The following is a 22,739-nucleotide window of genomic DNA, read 5'->3' on the forward strand; positions in this document are numbered from 1 at the left end:
ATCCCTTTGCAGATTATTTGTGTCCTCCTCACAAGAGTGAAGGTTTTAGAGACCTTTTGTCAGACCTCAGTCATTTTTTGAGCAGCCAATTGAGGTGCTTATCTCTTAAGAAAGGTCATCAGCCTGAAGCATTAACTCGGTTTCTCTCTCCACAGATGGTGCCTGGCCTGCTGAGCGTTTTCTGTTCTTATTTCAGATTCCAGCAACATTTTGCTTTTGTTAACTGATTAAGGATGCATGAAGAGCAAGATGGCAAAATTTTGAGCTTCAAACTATCAATCCAATTTAGTGCAGTCCATCTCTTTCGAAAAGTTACACTGAGCTGGTTTGTCCTTATTGATGAAGCGTGGCACCATTTTGTGAACCATTGTGGTTCCATGTTATCTCCTGGGCTGGCTTTGATCGCCTGATAGGGCTGAAAAGAGAGAGAAGTTTTCCCAGAGTATTTTTTTTCCATTATTGCTTCTCTCAGGAGGTTACATGGCTGCGGTGGGGGAGGAGGGGACGAGAGAGAGGAAGTGTTGAGTTACGGCGCTCCGACCATCATTTTATTTCTTCATTCATTCACGGGATGTCGGCGTCGCTGGCAAGGCCGGCATTTATTGCCCATCCCCAACTCCCCTTAACTGAGCGGCTCGCTGGGCCATTTCAGAGGGCAGTTGAGAGGCAACCACATTGCTGTGGGTCTGGAGTCACATATAGGCCAGACCAGATAAGGACGGCAGATTTGAATGAGGCACAGGCTTGATGGACCAGCTGCTCTTTTCCTGCCCGTCATTTCCGTATATTTCGTCCGAGATCACCAATGCAGTCAATGACTGAAAGGGGTTGAGTGACAACAGGAGGTGGATGCATAATTTTGCTTCAATTATTTTTCAAATCAACGATGCCAGGGCAGAGGGGTGGCAGTATTGGGTGCCCAAGCATGCATAATTTTTTTTGGGGGGGGGCTGTTACTGTATTCTTTGGTATCTCCCCAGTTTTGTTTTGGAAAAAAAAACTAAACTTAGATTCACACCATCCGATTTTTAGGCTGCGCCGAACTTTTACCCAATTACTAACCTATTAAGACCTCAAATCTGGCACCAAGCTTATGATCTACAGGGCAGTAGTGATACCCGCCCTCCTATATGGCTCAGAGACATGGATCATCTACAGCAGGCACCTCAAAGCGCTGGAGAAGTACCACCAGTGCTGTCTCCGCAAGATCCTGCAAATCCACTGGGAGGACAGACGCACAAACATCGGTGTTCTCACTCAGGCCAACATCCCCAGCATCGAAGCACTGACCACACTCAACCAGATCCGTTGGTCGGGTCACATCATCCACATGCCCGACACGAGACTCCCTAAGCAAGTGCTCTACTCGGAACTCCTACACGGCAAGCGGGCCCCAGGTGGGCAGAGGAAACACTTCAAGGACACCCTCAACGCCTCTTTGATAAAGTGTAACATCCCCACTGGCACCTGGGAATCCCTGGCCCAAGAACGCCCAAAGTGGAGGAAGTGCATCCGGGAGGGCGTTGAGCACCTCGAGTCTCGTCGCCGAGAGCATGCAGAAACCAAGCGCAGACAGCGGAAGGAGCATGCGGAAAACCAGGCTCCCCACTCACCCTTTCCCTCAACGATTGTCTGTCCCACCTGTTAGAGACTGTAATTCCTGCATTTGACTGTACAGCCACCTGAGAACTCACTTTTAGAGTGGAAGCAAGTCTTCCTCAATTTTGAGGGACAACCTAGGATATGAAGTTATCATCCAACACCCCCAGCCACGAAGTTGGTGTGTTAACGAGCCCTGCCAGTCAGAATCTGTTGTGGTGGCTGAATTTGGAACTTTTAAAAAGGCCGGTCATTTTAGCAAGCGACGCTAGGGGGAAAAAATCAAATTCAGAGCGCTTCAAGGGACAAGGATACAACACCCACCACGTTAGAAAGCTCTAACCCCTTAATCTGGTACTTTGTTCAAAGAGAGTCTGTACAAGCAGGCGGTTATATTGGCGTATATTCTCTTCGTTCAGTAATCTTCTTAACTGAGTAGGTCAAGGGCCATGAATAATTTTCAAATGCTTCCTGGACTGTTATTCGTGACGCCATTTATATGAAATGTTGACCTGTTGCAGTGGAGAAGGATTGGTTTTCTTTTGTAAAATAATAGAATTTGAAATTATTTAGGTGGTCAAAAGCTCGCGTGGGGGGAGGGAGGGAAGAGAAAGAAGAATCTCTGGCACCGCACATGAATTTAAACGGTTACTTGCTTGTGCTTATTGAAGCTTGGACATCTTGCAACACAATCTGTGGACTTTAGCAAATGGATGCAACCATTCACGACAGTTAGCAGGCTGAACAGCCAGTTAATGTCTTGCATGCAAAATAAACCGAGAGATTGCGGGGCAAGCACAGCAAGATCATTTCCTCATCTGCCTGAAGTGGGAAAAAGAAACTGTACATTTCATTTCCTGTCTGACGACAGGTGATAGACAAACCAGATGCTTTGCATGTTAAACCAAGTGACTACAAAGAGTGCAATATTTTTTTCTCTCTCTCTTTGACAATCAATAGATAAATAAGTGTTAAAGTAGACAAAGTTGTTGAGTACCCTTTCTCAAGTTGGTGGCAAGCTGCAAGAATAGTTCAATTGCAGGCTTTGTTCGAAGACTGAACACAGATTTTCTCTCTGCATTCAATCCAATATGTACAGTACCATTTGCCTTCGTTAGCAAGGTGAGTGGGCAAATGCATGGCAGATGCAGTATAATGAGAGGTTATCCACTTTGGTGGCAAAAACAGGAAGGCAGAATATTATCTGAATGGCAATAGATTAGGAAAAAGGAAGGTGCAACGAGACCTGGGTATCATGGTACATCAGTCATTGAAAGTTGGCATGCAGGTACAGCAGGCTGTGAAGGCGGCAAATGGCATGTTGGCCTTCATAGCGAGCGGATTTGAGTATAGGAGCAGGGAGGCCTTACTGCAGTTGTACAGGGCCTTGGTGAGGCCTCACCTGGAATATTGTGTTCAGTTTTGGTCTCCTAATCTGAGGAAGGACATTCTTGTTATTGAGGGAGTGCAGCGAAGGTTCACCAGACTGATTCCCGGGATGGCAGGACTGACATATGAAGAAAGACTGGATCAACTAGGCTTATATTCACTGGAATTTAGAAGAATGAGGGGGGATCTCGTAGAAACATATCGAGACATAGAAAACATAGAAAATAGGTGCAGGAGTAGGCCATTCAGCCCTTCGAGCCTGCGCCAACATTCAATAAGATAATGGCTGATTATTCACCTCAGTATCCCTTTCCTGCTTTCTGTCCATACCCCTTGATCTCTTCAGCAGTCAGGGCCATATCTAACTCCCTCTTGAATATATCTAACAAACTGGCATCAACAACTCTCTGCGGTTGGGAGTTCCACAGGTTAACAACTCCGAGTGAAGAAGTTTCTCCTCATCTCGGTCCTAAATGGCTTACCCCTTATCCTTAGACTGTGACCCCTGGTTCTGGACTTCCCCAACATCGGGAACATTCTTTCTGCATCTAACCTGTCCAGTCCTGTCAGAATTTTATGTTTCTATGAGATCCCCTCTCATTCTTCTAAACTCCAGTGAATACAGGCCCAGTCGATCCAGTCTCTCCTCATATGTCAGTCCTGCCATCCTAAGAATCAGTCTGGTGAATCTTTGTTGCACTCTCTCAATAGCAAGAACGTCCTTCCTCAGATTAGGAGACCAAAATTGAACACAATATTCCAAGTGTGGCCTCACCAAGGCCCTGTACAACTGCATTAAGACCTCCCTGCTCCTATACTCAAATCCCCTAGCTATGAAGGCCAACATGCTATTTGCCTTCTTCACCACCTGCTGTACCTGCATGCCAACTTTCAATGACTGAGGTACCATGACACCCAGGTCTCGTTGCACCTCCCCTTTTCCTAATCTGCCGCCATTCAGATAATAATCTGCCTTCATGTTTTTGCCACCAAAGTGGATAACCTCACATTTATCCACATTATACTGCATCTGCCATGCATTTGCCCACTCACCTAACCTGTCCAAGTCACCCTGCAGCCTCTTAGCATCCTCCTCACAGCTCACACCGCCACCCAGCTTAGTGTCATCTGCAAACTTGGACATATTACACTCAATTCCTTCATCTAAATCATTGATGTATATTGTAAATAGCTGGGGTCCCAGCACTGAGCCCTGCGGCACCCCACTAGTCACTGCCTGCCATTCTGAGAAGGACCCATTTATCCCTACTATCTGCTTCCTGTCTGCCAACCAGTTCTCTATCCACGTCAATACATCACCCCCAATACCATGTGCTTTAGTTTTTTTTTTTATTCTGACGGGATTGGACAGGTTAGATGCAGGAAGAATGTTCCCGATGTTGGGGAAGTCCAGAACCAGGGGTCACAGTCTAAGGATAAGGGGTAAGCCATTTAGGACCGAGATGAGGAGAAACTTCTTCACTCAAAATTGTGAACCTGTGGAATTGTCTACCACGAAAGTTGTTGAGGCCAGTTCGCTAGATATATTCAAGAGAGAATTAGATGTGGCCCTTACAGCTAAAGGGATCAAGGGGTATGGAGAGAAAGCAGGAATGGGGTACTGAAGTGGCATGATCAGCCATGATCATATTGAATGGTGGTGCAGGCTCGAAGGGCCGAATGGCCTGTTCCTATTTTCTATGTTTCTAAGTGAATGGCATGGTGTCTTATTTATTATTTTGATATGAGGTGGTCGAGCTGCCTCTTCCCAACACTGCTCGAGCTCAGCATCAGGAGGTGCTGCAGAGCACCAGTGGTATTGATGGGTCTCTAATTCTTTCTTCCGGGGATGTGCCAGCACTCTGCTCCGCACCTCCACTGTTGCAGCACAGCCCAGGAAAATTGGCAAATTAGTATTTGTCAGTTTACACCAAGATTCTACTACTCTGCACCACAAATATGCCGTCTCCAGAGAATACAACCACTACACCAGCAAAGACATGCCGATCGAGGCCGACTTGAACAACCTACCACCAATCCATCTCAAATCTAGGAGTCCTTTTTGGACCGTCGCCAAAGCCCTTCGGTGATCTCCCCTTAGCCTTGACCAATGGCGAAATGCTTGGAAGAACTGCGACATATGGAATGGATTCCTTGCAGAGAAGCCCACAGTACAACCTGAAGGATCAAACCTTCCTCGCAAACAGTGGGCAACCATCAAACCGCCTCAACTGGTCACGGTCGATGCTGCCACCTTCTCCATAGATGGATGATTAAAGCCTCCCCATCATGCTACCCTGGAGCACATCATTGAGCACTGCCCTCAGAGGAGCCGACAAGATATCCATGCTGTTACACCAGAAGCTTTGGCCTGGATATCCAACTTAGATACTGATGTTTGATTTGCTTTGCTACGACCGTACGAAAGAAGACTACTCTGCAAACGGAGCACCAACACTCGGCCGTTGTCACACCTGAACGACCGCACATTTCTAGCTCAAGTGTTTGAAGGTTTTTATCTCTCCATTGCACTCACCAGCAGCTGGATGGTGAAACTTTGAGCAACAGGTTTCTGTGAGCTGCCAATGTTATCAAAGAGGTGCATTTTCCCCCATCACATACACCAATGGGATGCTCCATCTCCTTTAAGACGCTCCTTCAAACATACCTCTTTGACCAAGCTTTTGGTCATCTGTCTGATGTGGCTCGGTGTCAAATTTTGCTCCGATAACGCTCCAGTGAAGCGCCTTGGGACGTTTTACTATGTTAAAGGCACTATATAAATGCAATTTCTTGTTGTGCAGGCTTCCTATCTACTGTAAGAATCCTTCTGAGAACGGGCCCAGATTCAGCATATATTCAGCAATAGGTCGACCCAACTTGAAACTCAGCCACCTTGCACATTCCCCACTTCATTTACCCCACTATTGGCGACCGTGCTTTCAGCCATCTGGGCTCTAAGCTCTGAAATTCAGTGTCTAAACCCCTCCGCCTCTCTGTCCTCCTTACAACCTACCTCTTCGACCGAGCTTTAAGCCAAGCCTTCTAATATATCCCTCCTTGGTTCAGTGTCTATATATTTTTTTTTTTTGATTGCACCCATGTGAAGCGCTTTGGGACGTTTGCCTCCATTAAAAGCACAATATAAATGCCAGTTGTTGATTCGCCAGTCTAGCTCATTATCCTTCTGGTTACACTCATTAACTGAATTATAATACCAGTAACAAGTCTACTCAACATGATTTTACTTGTACTATCTGCATTCGGCCATTAAGTCTGGAGGTTTAAAATACAGGCCAAGAGCTTCCTGGTGCTGTGCACATTGAAAAACAACAACATATTGTACCAGAGTTTCAGGAGATGCACGAACATCGAGCAAAGTGAGGTATCAATCTTATCTGGACAAGTGGCCAACCTGCTCCCTCGTCTCTGCCAAAGCCAGGTTGCAACAGACAAGCAAAATGCCGATGAGGAGCATTTGCTCTTGGGATGTGGGCGACGCTGGCATTTATTGCACCTCGCTAGTTACCCAGAGAAGGTAGTGGGCCTTCTCCTTGAACTGCAGCAGTCCTTGTGGCGATGGTGCTCCCACATCTGGCAGAGAAACCTTCTCTTTTACTTACTTGTCTTGCAGCCAGAAAGATGGAAAGCCTTCTGGGTCCCCAGACAATCCACAGCAATTTAGGAAAATGTTATTAATGGTCAGAAAGGATTCACAAGCAAGACGACTGGCTTTCATTATTCTCAAGAAAATAGATGGAATTAACACAAGTCGATCCCCACAACACGGATCATAAAAATCTCTGAGTTTTATGTAATAACAGAATTTGATTTATTCATAAACCAGTGACCCTGATTATAGAGAAAAGCAACTCTTTTGTGTACAAGTTTTCTCTTTTCATGGAAAAATGGGATATAACTGTGGAAGGTCACCAACGAGTGGAGGAACAAACTTGCAGAGAAATTACAGAGAGGTGCAAGAACTATATAGAGTAGTGATAATGGGGGACTTCCAACTATCCTAATATAGACTGGGATAACAATAGTGTAAAGGGCAGAGAGGAAGAAGAATATCTGAAGTATGTTCAGGAGAACTTTTTTAATCAGTATGTTTCCGGCCCAACGAGGAAGGAGGCATTGCTGCTGGTTCTGGGGAATGAGGTGGGTCAAGTGGAGCAAGTGTCAGATGATCATAGTATCATAACATTTAGATTAGCTATGGAAAAGGACAGGCGCAATCTAGAGCAAAAATACATAATTGGAGGAAGGCAAATTTCAGTGGGATGAGAATGGATCTGGCCCGGGTAAATTGGAAGCATAGATTGTCAGGCACAACTGTAGTGGAACAATGGGCTGCCTTTGAAGAGGAAATAGTTCAGGTGCAGTCGAGGTACATTCCGACTAAAGGGAAAGGTAGGGCAACTAAAGTCAGAGCTCCTTGGATGACAAAAGAGATGGAGAGCAAGATGATGCAGAAAAAGAGCGCGTATGACGGATGTCAGGTCGAGAATACATCTGAGAATCAGGCTGAATATAGAAAGGTCAGAGGAGAAGTGAAACAGAAAATGAGAGGGGCAAAGAGAGGGTATGAGAATAGAATGGCAGCTAACATAAAAGGTAATCTAAAAGTCTTCGATAGGCATATAAATAGTAAACGAGTCGTAAGAGGAGGGGTGGGGCCGATTAGGGACCAAAAAAGAGAGCTATGCATGGAGGCAGAGGGTATGGCTGAGGTACTAAATAAGTACTTTGCTTGCATCTGTCTTCATCAAGGAAGATGCTGCTGCCATAGACACAGTGAAGGAGGAGGTAGAGGAGATACTGGATGGGATAAAAATTGATAAAGACAAGGTACTAGAAAGGCTGGCTAAAGTAAAGAAGTCACCAAGACCGGATGTGATGCATCCTAAGATGCTGAGGAAAGTGAAGGAAGAAATCGCGGCGGTACTGGCCATAATCTTCCAATCCTCCTTAGAAACAGGGCTGGTGCCAGAGGACTGGAGAATTGCAAATGTTACATCCTTGTTCAAAAAAGGGTGTAAAGATAAATCCAGCAACTATAGGCCGGTCAGTTTAACCTCAGTCATGGGGAAGCTTTTAGAAACAATAATCAGGGACAAAATTAGCAGTCACTTGGACAAATGTGGATTAATTAAGGAAAGCCAGCACAGATTTGTTAAATCGTGTTTAACCAACTTGATCGAGGTAACAGAGAAGGTTGATGAGGTGATTGCGATTGACGTAGTGTACATGGATTTCCAAAAGGCATTCAACAAAAGTGCCACATAATAGGCTTGCCATAGAATAATGGGACTAAAGGCAAACAAGTTCCCTGGACCCGAGGATCCGAAAAGAAGTGGCTGCAGAGATAGCGGATGCATTGGTTGTAATCTACCAAAATTCCTTGGATTCTGATGTGGTCCCAGCAGATTGGAAAACCGCAAATGTAACGCCCCTATTTAAAAAAGGAGGCAGACAAAAAGCAGGAAACTATAGACCAGTTAGCCTAACATCTGTCGTTGGAAAAATGCTGGAGTCCATTATTGAGGAAGCAGTAGTGGGATATTTGGAAAAGTATGATTCAATCAAGCAGAGCCAGCACAGTTTTATGAAGGGGAAGTCATGTTTGACAAATTTGCTGGAGTTCTTTGAGGATGTAACGAACATGGTGGATAAGGGGGAACCAGTGGATGTGGTGGATTTGGATTTCTAGAATGTATTCGATAAGGTGCCACATAAAAGGTTACTGCACAAGATAAAAGCTCACGGGGTTGGGGGTAATATATTAGCATGGATAGAGGATTGGCTAACTAACAGAAAACAGAGAGGCGGGATCAATGGGTCATTTTCCGGTTGGCAAACAGTAACTGGTGGGGTACCACAGGGATCGGTGCTGGGTCCTCAACTATTTACAATTGATATTAATGACTTGGATGAAGGGACTGAGTGTAATGTAGCCAAATTTGCTGATGATACAAAGATGGGTGGGAAATCAAATTGTGAGGAGCACACAGAAAATCTGCAAAGGGATATAGACAGGCTAAGTGAGTGGTCAAAAATTTGGCAGATGGAGTAGTGTATAATGTGGGAAAATTTGAGGTTATCCACTTTGGCAGAAATAATAGAAAAGCAAATTATAATTTAAATGGAGAAAAATTGCAAAGTGCTGCAGTACAGAGGGACCTGGGGGTCCTTGTGCATGAAACACAAAAAGTTAGTATGCAGGTACAGCAAGTAATCAGGAAGGCAAATGGAATGTTGGCCTTTATTGCAAGGGGGATAGAGTATAAAAGCAGAGAAGTCCTGCTACAATTGTACAGGGTATTGGTGAGGCCACACCTGGAGTACTGCGTACAGTTTTGGTCTCCGTATTTAAGGAAGGATATACTTGCATGAGAGGATGTTCAGAGAAGGTTCACTAGGTTGATTCCAGAGGATGAAAGGGTTGATTTATGAGGATAGGTTGAGTAGTTTGGGCCTATACTCATTGGAATTTAGAAGAATGAGTATAAGATAATGAGGGGGCTCGACAAGATGGATGCAGAGAGGATATTTCCACTCATAGGGGAAACTAAAACTTGGGGACAGAGTCTCAGAATAAAGGGTCGTCCATTTAAAACTGAGATTAGGAGGAATTTCTTCTCAGAGGGCTGTAAATCTGTGGAATTCTCTGCCCCAGAAGGCTGTGGAGGCTGAGTCATTGAATATATTTAAGGCGGAGATAGACAGATTTTTGAGCAATAAGGAACTAAAGGGTTATGGGGAGCAGGCAGGGAAGTGGAGCCGAGTCCATGATCAGATCAGCCATGATCTTATTAAATGGCGGTGCAGGCTCGAGGAGCCAAATGGCCTGCTCCTGCTCCTATTTCTTATATCCTTATGCCAGCAAAGTTGAAGCCCATGGAATAAAAGGGACAGTGGCAGAATGGATAAGAAATTGGCTAAGTGACAGGAAACAGAGTAGTGGTGAATGGTTGTTTTTCGGACTGGAGGAAGGTAAACAGTGGTGTTCCTCATGGGTTGGTACTGGGACCATTGTTTTCTTGATATATATTAATGACTTGATGTGGGTGTGAAGGGCACAATTTCAAAATTTGCAGATGACACAAACCTTGGAAGTACAGTGAACAGTGAGGAGGATAGTGATAGACTTCAAGAAGACAGACTGGTGGAATGGGCAGACATGTGGCAGATGAAATTTAACACAGAAAAGGGAACAATCCTAAAAGGAGTGCATGAACAGAGAGCGCTAGGGGTATCTATGTACAAATCGTTGAAGGTGGCAGGGCAGGTTGAGAAAGCGGTTATAATAGCTTACGGGATCCTGGGCTTCGTGAATAGAGGCATAGAGTACAAAAGCGTGGAAATTATGCACCACCTTTATAAAACACTGGTTCGACCTCAACTGGAGCAGTGTGTCCAATTCTGGGCACCGCATTTTAGGAAGGATGTGAAGGTCTTCGAGACGGTGCAGAAAAGATTTACGAGAATGATTCCAGGAATGAGGGACTTCATTTACGTGGATTGACTGGAGAAGCTGGGGTTGTTCTCCTTAGAGCAGAGAAGGTTGAGAGGAGAATTGATAGGTGTTCAAAATCATGAGGGGTCTGGACAGGGTAGATCAAGAGAAACTGTTCCCATTGGCAGAAGGGTCAAGAACAAGAGGACACAGATTTAAGGTGATTGGCAAAGAACCAAAGGCAACGCAAGAAAAAACTTTATTACGCAGCGAGTGGTTAGGATCTGGAATGCACTGCCTGAAAGGGCGGTGGAGGTAGACTCAATCACTGCTTTCAAAAGGGAGTTGAATAAGTACCTGAAGGAAAAAAATTTGCAAGGTTACAGGGAAAGGGTGGGGGAGTGGGACTAGTTGAGGTGTCTTGCAGAGCCGGCACGGGCTCGATGGGCCGAATGGCCTTCTTCCATTCTGTAACCCTTCCATGATTCTATGTGATCCAATAACAACTTGTATTTATATAGCGCCTTTAGTGTAGTTTAACGCCCCAAGGCGCTTCACAGGAGTATTGAGACAAAACATTTGACACCGAGCCACAAAAGGAGAAATTAAGGCAGATGAGGTTTTAAGGAGCGTCTTAAAAGGAGGAAAGAGAGGCGGAGAGGTTTAGGCAGGGATTCCCGAGCTCAGGGCCCAGGCAACAGAAGGCATGGCTGCCAATGGTTGAGCGATTATAATCAGGGATGCTCAAGAGGGCAGAATTCGAGGAGCACAGACTATCTCCGGGGGGGGGGCTGGAGGAGATTACAGAGATAGGTGGGCCATGGAAGAATTTGTAAACAAGGATGAGAATTTTGAAATCGAGGTGTTGCTTAACCAACGATCCCAAAAAAAGACAACAATTCTGCAATCCCATGCAACAACAGAATTTGACACCGTAAACCCAGGTCGGTCATATGCTTTGAAATCATGAGACCCAAAAATCCATGCGTACCTGCTTCTCAAAATGGGGTTCTTCTAAACAGTCCTTCACTTTGGTGATTAAGAAACTACAGTGTTATAGATGACTCTCAGATTAATCTTGTGTCCATTTTGTCTCTAGTAACAGTATTACAGCTGTATGCTGCCCTTGGGCACGAATCCATTAAAAACAAGCTTAGCTAGGATTTCCTGCACACAATCTCAAATATGTTGCACTTTCCCATCTAGTTTAGTCAATTAAAACTCTCAGAATTTTTTTTAGCAACAGAATAACAGAAAAAGAATATTTATTGCCATTTAGGATTGGGTAGTACAGTATTTAAAAATGCATTCCTTTGAGGCAGTTTTAAAGTGTGTAGTACACTCCCCGCAACATGTTTTAGTCTTTCAATAAATTATATATCCATAAAATAAGCAGATCCAAAGTAGCTCATCATTTAATTCCTACAAGTGCCATTTCACATTTACAGTAGCAGGGGGTAGTTCTTGATATTTACATTCCACCAATTAACTATTCGTAAATTAAAAGAGTTGCTGCAAATTGCAATAAAGGCAGAAAATAAAAAGACTCCTAATGCACCGAGAAATACATAATGTACAGAGACACGTAGAGTTTAGAAAGAAACATAGCAAGTATTAACCATATTGGATGTAGTTATTCGCTGCCTGTTCCACCGTGCCGTTTACGAGGTGTCACCAGGAGAATGCATACACTACATTGCAGCTGACCTTTTGTTACTGTAACTGTGGGCAAGTTGGAATTGACATTTGATTCGCACAACTTGTGGGTAAAGGGGAACGCCGCTCAGAAAGGTAAATAGCAGCATTGAGAGGGAGGTGGCATTTAACACGGCATGATTCATCAAGTGATCACGGTCTCTGACGAAGATTTACCGGCGACTATCCCGGAAACCGCATCATGAACCGTGTCAAGGCTGGATTAATAGCCAGCCCAAGCATTAAACAGAAAAGAGCGTTCTGCCATCCTAGTTATGACGGATGAATGACCGTGCACAAACAAAAATGCATTCCCCTACCTGAAATGTTGGTTATAATCGGCAGTCTCCCCTCCTATTTAAGTGCTGTACAGGGATTTAAATGGCGCTTGGCTTGGGCGAGTCCTTTTTTTCCAACAGCAGTCTTTTAGACAATATATATTCAACCCCTTTTTCCAAAAAAAAACAGATCCGTGTTAATTAAAGTGTTGCTGCTTTTTGCCGGTGGAGGTGCTTGGGTTTGTTGCGATCAGAGGAGGGGATTGGCAGGCGACGGCTGGGGAGGGGAGAGACGGGGGGCTGGTTGGTGGATTCTACTGCGGGGGGGGGGAGGGAAAGGGGGGGTGGGGGGGGAAAAGTGACTTGCCGGAGCCCTGGCTCCGAGCCGCTACAATGTAGCGACCTGACTGTAACAATGGGCTCGGCATTCCCCCCACGCCGCTATTTATAGACATGACGCCAGCCGGCGAATCAGAGCGCATGCGTGGAGGGGCGGATCCCGCTGCATCTTGGGAGTTGTGGTCCGCCCTTCCTTCTGTTCTCCTCTGTGGCCACCCAACAACAAAAAAGGGTCCGACTTGATCCACCTTAGCGCGCACGTCCTCCAATGAAAACAAATAATGGGTCGGTTCCAGCCTGGTGTGTGTGTGTGTGTGAGGTCCGCGTCATCCCATTGTCAGCCCGCGGGCGCAGTGAACGCCCAGGTCAATTTCCGACCAACCCCGGCGTAACGAAAAGGTAACAGGTAAACAATCGCTCATTCATGACACGTGGCTCAAGGTGCGACCAGACCTTTTGCGTGAATTCTCTCCCCCTCCACCATTCTGCTCTGACAGACAGAAAGATTGAGGGGCAGTTTAAAACAAAAATCGATACATAGACCGGTTTTTGGAACGATTTGAAGATTTGTGCAACATGGAGGAGACAAGCAGGACTGACTTCGAGAGCACTGGGCTGACACCTAAAGACAGCGTCGCTGACCTATCCGCAACAGTCAAACAGGCCATAGAAAAAATCGAGAAAACGCAGCTAGCCAGGGCAAGACAGGTAACAGCGCCTGTGGAAGAATTGTAGGCGAGAAAGATGACCAGTTATCAAAAAAGAGGGTAACAATCGTATGTTTCCCGAACTTAGAAGAACGGTTCCTGGCAGGGTGCTATGTACGTTTGTCATAAGATTTCCATTCGACTAAACACCCAGTGCTGAAGTTAGAATGAGCGGGAACATCATCCCACGCTGTTTTTCAGCACCATAGTGTCACTGAAACTTAAAAAGCTTCAATATCCTTCAAGTTACAGTGACACTAAAAAGAGATTAACGATTCGGGTATCGATATTTGGTCAGAATCATAAAAAGCTTCGATATCCTTCATGATTCTGAGCAAATATCGATACCCGAAACGTTAATCTTTTTTTCTTTACACAGACTGACTGACCTGCTGCAAATTTCGAGCATTTTCTGCTTTTATTTCAGGTTTCCAGCGTCCTGGGTTTTTTTTCCATTTTGTTTCCCCTCTACTTAAAGCTGAGGCCGGAATTTCAATGGAAACATTGTATTCCGAAGGAGAATTCCTTGACAGGAAGAAAGCAGATAAGATGTTTATTGTACCAGCAACACTGCCCTGAAAAGCTCTTCAACCTTGACATTGACATTTATATCTCATACGTTAAGAAACCGGTTATCAGCGAGCGGCAAAGTGCTACTCCTTGTTACAGCGCTAAAAAAAAACCCACAAAGCGCGAGTATGTGGGTCGATCCATTTGCTCTGCTGAGCCCCTGATCTCCCTGCAATCCTGGGCAGGCGTAGATTAACCCGCTGGAGGAGTCCGGCCTGGGCAGTGCCTCCTGATGCCTCCTAGTGGATGATTTTGAGTCCATGCTAATCCGACATGAATTTTGGATGGCGTGGGCTTGAGGGGCAGAAAGATCTTTTCTCACTCCTGACTTTGTGATCTTTTGGTCTTCAGGATTATGTGGGACCTTAAGGTTTTATTGAGGAACTCCATTTCATTGAGTTATTTTGATTTGCAGAGGCACACACACACACACACAATGTGATGTCAAATTTTAGCGAATGCCAGAACTCAGATTTGAACTTGATGCTGACATTTCACCTTTTCAATTCCTTCGACTGAAGTTCTCTTTTTGGAGAAACAAGGATGTTTAGGGGAAACTTATGCAGATTGGGGTTGTCAGACATGGAATTTCTCATTGTACTCTCCATATATCTGGAACTGACGTTTAATTTATTTTAAACGAGAATGGCCCATGTGGATACAGTTACCAAGGCAAAATCTCACATTCAAAAATAGCCATTATACAGAATCCTATTGTTGTCCATGACCATGGCGATCAGGTGTTACTGCGGCAGGTTCTATTGAAGCAAAACGGAACCATTTTTCCTACAGTGTTTTTAACTTGGTGGTTGATTTGGATTTTTTTTTTATTATCCATTCTCGGGATGCGGACATTGCTGGCAAGGCCGGCATTTATTGCCCATCCCTAGTTGCCCTTGAGAAGATGGTGATGGGCCTTCTTCTTGAACCACGAATAGTGGTTTTTGATGTAAATGAGTGGCTTGCAACACATATATATATAAGAACATAACATAAGAACATAAGAAATAGGAGCAGGAGTAGGCCATTTGGCCCCTTGAGCCTGCTCCACCATTTAATAAGATCATGGCTGATGGGCTCAGCTCCACTTCCCTGTCTGCTCCCCTAACCCTTTATTCCCTGATCGTTCAAAAATCTGACAATCTCCACCTTAAATATGTTCACAGACCCAGCCTCCACAGGTCTCTGGGGTAGAGAATTCCACAGATTTACAATCCTTACGAGAAGAAATTCCTCCTCATCTCAGTTCTAAATGGGCGACCCCTTATTCTTAAACTCTGCCCTCTAGTTCTAGATTCCCCCACGAGTGAAAACATTCTCTCTGCATCTACCTTGTCAAGCCCCTTCAGTATCTTATATGTTTCAATAAGATCATCTCTCATTCTTCTGAACTCCAATGAGTATCGGCCCAACCTGCTCAACCTTTCTTCATAAGTCAACCCCTTCATCTCGGGAATCAACCTAGTGAACCTTCTCTGAACTGCCTCCAATGCAAGTATATCCCTCCTTAAATACGGAGACCAAAACTGTACACAGTACTCCAGGTGTGGTCTCACCAATACCCTGTACAGTTGTAGCAGGACTTCCCTGCTTTTATACTTTATTCCCCTTGCAATAAAGGCCAACATTCCATTTGCCTTCCTGATTACTTGCTGTACCTGCTTACTAACTTTTTGTGTTTCATGCACGAGGACCCCCAGGTCCCTCTGCACTGCAGCATTTTGTAATCTCCATTTAAATAATAATTTGCTTTTTTATTTTTCCTGCCGAAGTGGATAACCTCACACTTGCCCACATTATACTCCATCTGCCAAATGTTTGCCCACTCACTTAGCCTGTCTATATCCCTTTGCAGATTTTTTGTGACCTCCCCATCTTTGTATCATCAGCAAACTTGGCTACATTACACTCGGTCCCTTCATCCAAGTCATTAATATAGATTGTAAATAGTTGAGGACCCAGCATCGATCCCTGTGGCACCTCACTAGTTACCGTTTCCCATGTATATGGATGAGTACGTATATGTATGTTTGGAGAGCGAGCCTGGAGCTGTGGACAAATCAAAAAATGCTAGCCACCGCAACAGCAGAATTAACAATGCGGAGGTCGGAAGCGGCGAGAAGCGGGAGTGATAGACGAGATGCGGAGGTTAAGACCAGCGAGGTCGGGATGGGCAAGGAGCGGAGGTCGGGACGGACGAGGCACGGAGGAGCTGAGAGGTCGAAGCCCAGAGGTGGAGCAGCGTGGACAAGACCAAGAGAAGGCGCAGCACGGGCCAATAGCAAGGCTGAGAGGTCGGAGGCTAACATTGCGGACTTCCACGGAGAGAGAGGTCCTGTGGGAAGGAGGAAGGAAGGAGGACAGTAGGAGTATGTTTGAGTGTGTCTGTATTGGCACATGTGGCGGAGCCTGGTCTCCAGTCGTTTGTGATCCCTTTGCCACTGGACCAAGACCTTGCTCCGTCAAGCCTGTGTGGTGGCTGGTGTGCAACAGCCTCCCCACGTTAAAACAATTCACGCACAGGCATCTTCCACCGTTTAAAATGAGTTCATCAGTCACCTGAGTACTCATTTTTAGTGTGGAAGCAAGTCATCCTCGACCCTGAGGGACTGCCTGTGATGATGATGATGATGATGATATGTATGTATGTGTGTGTGTGTGTATGTGTGTATATATTGTATATAGATAAGTGTGTGTGTAAATATGTGTGTATATGTATATATATATCCGTGTGTGTGTATATATTACATATATATATGTTTGCGTGTGTGTGTGTGTGTGTATATATGTGTGTGTATATATTATATATACATGTGTATGGTCTTGCAGGCCGGGATCGTGCCGATTTCAGCAGGCCGGGGCCATTGGAGGGAGCAGCATGCGGCGGCCTGGCCCGGAAATCAGCGCGGTCCCGGCCTGCAAGACCATCAGCAGGCCGGGGCCATTGGAGGGAGCAACGTGCTGCGGCAGGCCACTTCAGGGAGCAGCGCGTGTTGCTGCAGGAGGGCGACGGCTGTAAAGAGGACGACTGAATTTGATGTCACCCAAATCCACGTCGCTGATTGGAGCATGGCCAGGTACAGCAGGAGCGGCACGGTCGGGGCGAAGGAGCGGCGAGCGATTGCAGAGCGGTGTGATCGGGGCCCAGGAGAGGCGTGAGTTCGGGGCCCAGAAGAGGCGAGGGCCCAGGGGCAGCACGGGCCCAGCCCACACTGCGATATGTGTGCGCACTAGGTCCGTGCAGCAGGGCTGGTCTCCAGTCGTCTTGGTTAATCCTTGCCACTGGACCAAGACCTAGCTCTGTCAAGCCCGTGTGGTGGCTGGTGTGCAACGGTCACCCCATGTTAAAAAAATCCACCCACAGGCATCTTCCACCCTTCAGGATGTAGTTCGTGATCCGGAATATTAGGTCCATCATTGAAACAGCGGTAAACTCATCCCTTTTTGGCGTGGAAGCAAGTCATCCTCGCTTCGAGGGATCGCCTATGATGATAATGATTTGTGTATATATATATTTATATGTCTGTGTGTATATACGAGTGAATAAGGCCTGCCATATTACATGTATGAGGAGGAGGAAACACTAACTTACTGGTGGAATGTTTTGTTTCTGCGAGGACAAAGGATTAGCAAATGATTTGTAAAGTTCTCACATTTCACACTGCTCACAGCCGTCTGTGGGAAGCATTTGAGTGGGGCTGTGTATAGAAAGGTGGTGACTCACGATGGCGATGAGCTACGATTCCATGGGCACCAACACTGTACTCACTTGAGTGGTCAGTCACCATCTGGAAGGTGATGAGTTGGTGGGCATCGCTGCCGTTGCAGAGGGGGAGGGGGAGAAGAGAGAAATTGCAGGGGTGGGGGAACGGGGAAGAGAAACTGCAGGGGGGACGGCGGGGGGGCAGCGCGAGGGGGGGGGAGGGAAGAGAATTTCCAGCCAAGCCCAATCCTTTTTTCGCTGAATGGTGACGTGCTTATTCATTCCACTGGAGATCAGTGCAGAATGATCAGAACCGAGAGCTGTGGTGGGTTTTTTCCCCTCCTATTTCCTGGCCAATGTTTTATGCCCTCTACAACACCACCTTTAACTGGTCATTTATCTCCAGGCTGTTTGTGCCACTCAATGTATTGCTTTTACCCTCTCTCCGTGGAATTCATAGCACGCAATGTGAGCCTCACAGCCTCGCTATTGGCCCTTTAACTGGTCATTTATCTCCAGGCTGTTTGTGCCACTCAATGTATTGCTTTTACCCTCTCTCCGTGGAATTCATAGCACGCAATGTGAGCCTCACAGCCTCGCTATTGGCCCGTGCTGCGCCTCCCGTTGCTTATCTCGCCTCCCCTTAAATGCATCTATACTATTCGCTTCAACCTGTGAGAAGGAGGACAGTAGGAGTATGTTTGAGTTTGTGTGTATGTATTGGCACATGAGGCAGAGCCTGGTCTCCAGTCGCCTTGGATCCCCTTGCCACTGGACCAAGACCTTGCTCCATCAAGCCCATGTGGTGGCTGGTGTGCAACGGCCTCCCCACGTTAAAAAAGTTCACGCACAGGCATCTTCCACCCTTTAAAATTAGTTCATCAATCACCTGACTACTCACTTTTAGTGTGGAAGCAAGTCATCCTCGACCCCGAGGGACTGCCTATGATGATGATGGGGGGTATAGATGAGAACATTGGAGCCAGACGTGCTACAAGGTACAAGTTACCCAAAAGGCCTGGGAGGCATTGATGATTCGATGAAATAAAAATAATATTTTGTATTAGCTTATCACTGATATTCTGAATGATAATACTTTGTTTTGGAGGTCCTGGTAATGGGCAGAGCTGGGATGATGGTGATTGAATGGGATTTCTCCTCGCCAATATTTATCCCTCAACCAACATCACTAAAAAACAGATAATCAGCTCTAAAAACAGAAAATACTCAGCGGGTCAGGTAGCTTCTGTGGAGAGAGAAACAGAGTTAACGTTTCAGGTCGATGACCTTTCGTCAGAACTGGAAAAAGTTAGAGATGTAACTGGTTTTTCAGCAAGGGAACGGGGGAGGGGAGGAAAGAACAAAAGAGAAGGTCTGTGATAGGATGGAAGGCAGGAGAGATTAAATGACAAAAGGGATGATGGTGCAAGGCAAAAGATGATAATGGGACAAATTAAGAAACAAAAGATGGCCTAGAGGAGATGTAAATGGCAAAAGCAGAATCATCAGCAACAGCTGCCATCCGAAGAAATGGGGGCAGAGGTTGCGTCCGGAACATAAGAACATAAGAATTAGGAACAGGAGTAGGCCATCTAGCCCCTCGAGCCTGCTCCGCCATTCAATAAGATCATGGCTGATCTGGACGTGGACTCAGCTCCACTTACCCGCCCTCTCCCCGTAACCCTTAATTCCCCTAGTGGTTAAAAATCTATCTATCTTTGACTTGAAAACATTCAATGAGCCAGCCTCAACTGCTTCCTTGGGCAGAGAATTCCACAGATTCACAACCCTCTGGGAGAAGAAATTCTTTCTCAACTCGGTTTTAAATTGGCTCCTCCGTATTTTGAGGCTGTGCCCCCTAGTTCTAGTCTCCCCTACCAATGGAAACAACCTCTCTGCCTCTATCTTGTCTATCCCTTTCATGATTATAAATGTTTCTATAAGATCACCCCTCATCCTTCTGAACTCCAAGGAGTAAAGACCCAGTCTACTCAATCTATCATCATAAGGTAACCCCCTCATCTCCGGAATCAGCCTAGTGAATCGTCTCTGTACCCCTTCCAAAGCTAGTTTATCCTTCCTTAAGTAAGGTGACCAAAACTGCACGCAGTACTCCAGGTGCGGCCTTACCAATACCTTATACAGTTGCAGCAAGACCTCCCTGCTTTTGTACTCCATCCCTCTCGCAATGAAGGCCAACATTCCATTTGCCTTCCCGATTACCTGCTGCACCTGCAAACTAACCTTTTGGGATTCATGCACAAGGATCCCCAGGTCCCTCTGCACCACAGCATGTTGTAATTTCTCCCCATTCAAATAATATTCCCTTTTACTGTTTTTTTTCCCAAGGTGGATGATCTCACACTTTCCGACATTGTATTCCATCTGCCAAACCTTAGCCCATTCGCTTAACCTATCCAAATCTCCTTGCAGCCTCTCTGAGTCCTCTACACAACCCGCTTTCCCACTAATCTTAGTGTCATCTGCAAATTTTGTTGCACTACATTCTGTCCCCTCTTCTTGGTCATCTATGTATATTGTAAACAGTTGTGGTCCCAGCACCGATCCCTGTGGCACACCACTAACCACTGATTTCCAACCGGAAAAGGACCCATTTATCCCGACTCTCTGCTTTCTGTTCGCCAGCCAATTCTCTATCCATGCTAATACATTTCCTCTGACTCCGCGTACCTTTATCTTCTGCAGTAACCTTTTGTGTGGCACCTTATCGAATGCCTTTTGGAAATCTAAATACACCACATCCATCGGTACACCTCTATCCACCATGCTCGTTATATCCTCAAAGAATTCCAGTAAGTTAGTTAAACATGATTTCCCTTTCATGAATCCATGCTGTAAAGTGCCTAATCGAAAGGTGAGGTGCTGTTCCTCGGACTTACGTTGAGCTTCGTTGGAACAGTGTAGGAGGCTGAGGACGGAGAGGTCAGAGTGGGAATGGAGAATTAAAATGACAGGCGACCGGAAGCTCAGGGTCATTCTTGCGGACTGAACGGAAGTGTTCTGCAAAGCGGTCACCCAATCTACCAGTGTAGAGGAGACCGCATCGTGAGCAGCGAATACAGTATACTAAATTGAAAGATGTACAAGTAAATTGCTGTTTCACCTGGAAGTAGCGTTTGTGGCCCTGGACAGTGGGAAGGGAGAGGGTAAAAGGGCAGGTGTTGCAATTCCTGTGCTTGCACAGGAAGATGCCGTGGGAAGAGGAGGGGGTGTTGAGGGTGATTGAGGAGTGCACCAGGGTGCCCCAGAGGGAACAGTCCCTCCAGAATGCTGAGAGGTGAGGGGAGGGGAAGATGTGTTTGTGGTGGGATCACACTGGAGGTGGCGGAAATGGTGGAGGATGATCCGCTGAATGTGGAGGCTAGTGATGTGGAAGGTGAGGACAAGGGAATCCTATTGATAATTTGGTCCTTTATTTCATTGCTGTTTGTGGGATCTTGCTGATCACAAATTGGCTGCAGCATTACACCAGTGACTGCACTTCAACAGTACCGCATTGGCTGTAAAGGGACGTCCTGAGGTCGTGAAAGCCGCTACATAAATGCAAGTCTTTTTTCTTCATCGAAGTACAATTATTTCTTCTTCATTTTATACAGCAGGGACATAAGTAGGCCGAAGGAAGTGATTTGTGTCTTTTCGAAGTAATAACTGTAATTGATGTTTCCCAAGTTTTGAAACGACTATTTGCTTGAATAGCTTGCCTCCTTTTGATCTTTTCTTTTAATATTTGCCAACAGGAAGTTGCAGAACGCTTGAGGGACATTCTAGACAAAGTGAATTTTGCTTTGAGCCATGCAAGATTGGACCACCAGCAAGTGCCAAGAATCACCTTTACCACTGAAAGGAAGGAAAGGGAGTGGTTGATAGACGCAATCACTGAGTTTGCAACAGGCAGCAGCACCAAAGAGGAAATCTTAAAGTTTATTCTGCAATGGCTATCAGACAGCAGTAAGCGGTTTCTTAGAAACTAGTCGATTTCCAGTGGCGTTACACACTGAGAGGGCAATTTTAACCTAACCCGCTCGCCCCAAAACTGATGGGATTGGGTGCAAGGCTGGTTTCGCACCCTGCTCGATTTTACTTCCCATTGAAGTCAGTGGAGAGCAATATTGGCCGGGGGCAGCACCAGTGTAAAAGCATATGACCAGGGCCAATGGTTCACAGTGACTGATTCAGTCAAATTCTGTTTTATTACATGGGATTGCTGTATTTGTACTGCCTATTTTGGGGATCACATTCTGCATTGCCTTCCATTTCTTCTGACGTTCTGGCTGCCATTTATCCCTCAATCAACATCACTAAAACAGATGATCTGGTCATTTATTTCTATATCTCACCCCGTGCTGTTCCTGCCCTGGGAGTGTTTGATGGGACAGTGTAGAGGGAGCTTTACTCTGTATCTAACCCCCTGTACCTGCCCTGGGAGTGCTCGATGGGACAGTGTAGAGGGAGCTTTACTCTGTATCTAACCCCGTGCTGTATCTGCCCTGGGAGTGTTTGATGGGACAGTGTAGAGGGAGCTTTACTCTGTAACTAACCCCGTGCTGTACCTGACCTGGGAGTGCTTGATGGGACAGTGTAGAGGGCGCTTTACTCTGTATCTAACCCCATGCTGTACCTGCCCTGGGAGTGTTTGATGGGACAGTGTAGAGGGAGCTTTACTCTGTATCTAACTTATGCTGTACCTGCCCTGGGAGTGTTTGATGGGACAGTGTAGAGGGAGCTTTACTCTGTATCTAACCCGTGCTGTACCTGCCCTGGGAGTGTTTGATGGGACAGTGTAGAGGGAGCTTTACTCTGTATCTAACCCGTGCTATAGCTGCCCTGGTAGTGTTTGATGGGACAGTGTAGAGGGAACTTTACTCTGTATCTAACCCGTACTGTACCTGCCCTGGGAGTGTTTGATGGGACAGTGTCGAGGGAGTTTACTCTGTATCTAACCCGTGCTGTACCTGCCCTGGGAGTGTTTGATGGGACAG

At 45.9% G+C, this 22,739-nt stretch overlaps 2 protein-coding genes across 4 annotated transcripts in view; one reads left to right on the forward strand and one right to left on the reverse strand.

Annotated features, from left to right (window-relative positions):
- Window positions 1–13,916, reverse strand: part of LOC139240981 (cysteine/serine-rich nuclear protein 2-like) — an 81,597-nt gene extending 67,681 nt beyond the window's left edge. For 2 of the 3 annotated variants that reach the window (XM_070869614.1, XM_070869612.1), the window contains exon 1: window positions 12,463–12,821. The gene's annotated coding sequence lies outside the window, so the exon portion shown is untranslated. Of the gene's footprint in view, window positions 1–12,462; window positions 12,822–13,855 lie in introns of those variants that run through there. The other variant, XM_070869613.1, reaches the window with a different exon arrangement.
- The window catches only part of LOC139240980 (protein FAM186B-like), a 29,370-nt gene continuing 19,607 nt past the window's right edge, over window positions 12,977–22,739 (forward strand). The window contains exons 1-2 of the mRNA XM_070869610.1: window positions 12,977–13,467; window positions 21,498–21,708. Of these exons, the coding sequence (XP_070725711.1) occupies window positions 13,336–13,467; window positions 21,498–21,708 (343 nt within the window). The 5' untranslated portion in view covers window positions 12,977–13,335. The remainder of the gene's footprint in view (window positions 13,468–21,497; window positions 21,709–22,739) is intronic.

This window comes from Pristiophorus japonicus, chromosome X, assembly GCF_044704955.1.
Source record: "Pristiophorus japonicus isolate sPriJap1 chromosome X, sPriJap1.hap1, whole genome shotgun sequence".
Lineage (NCBI taxonomy): Eukaryota > Metazoa > Chordata > Chondrichthyes > Pristiophoridae > Pristiophorus > Pristiophorus japonicus.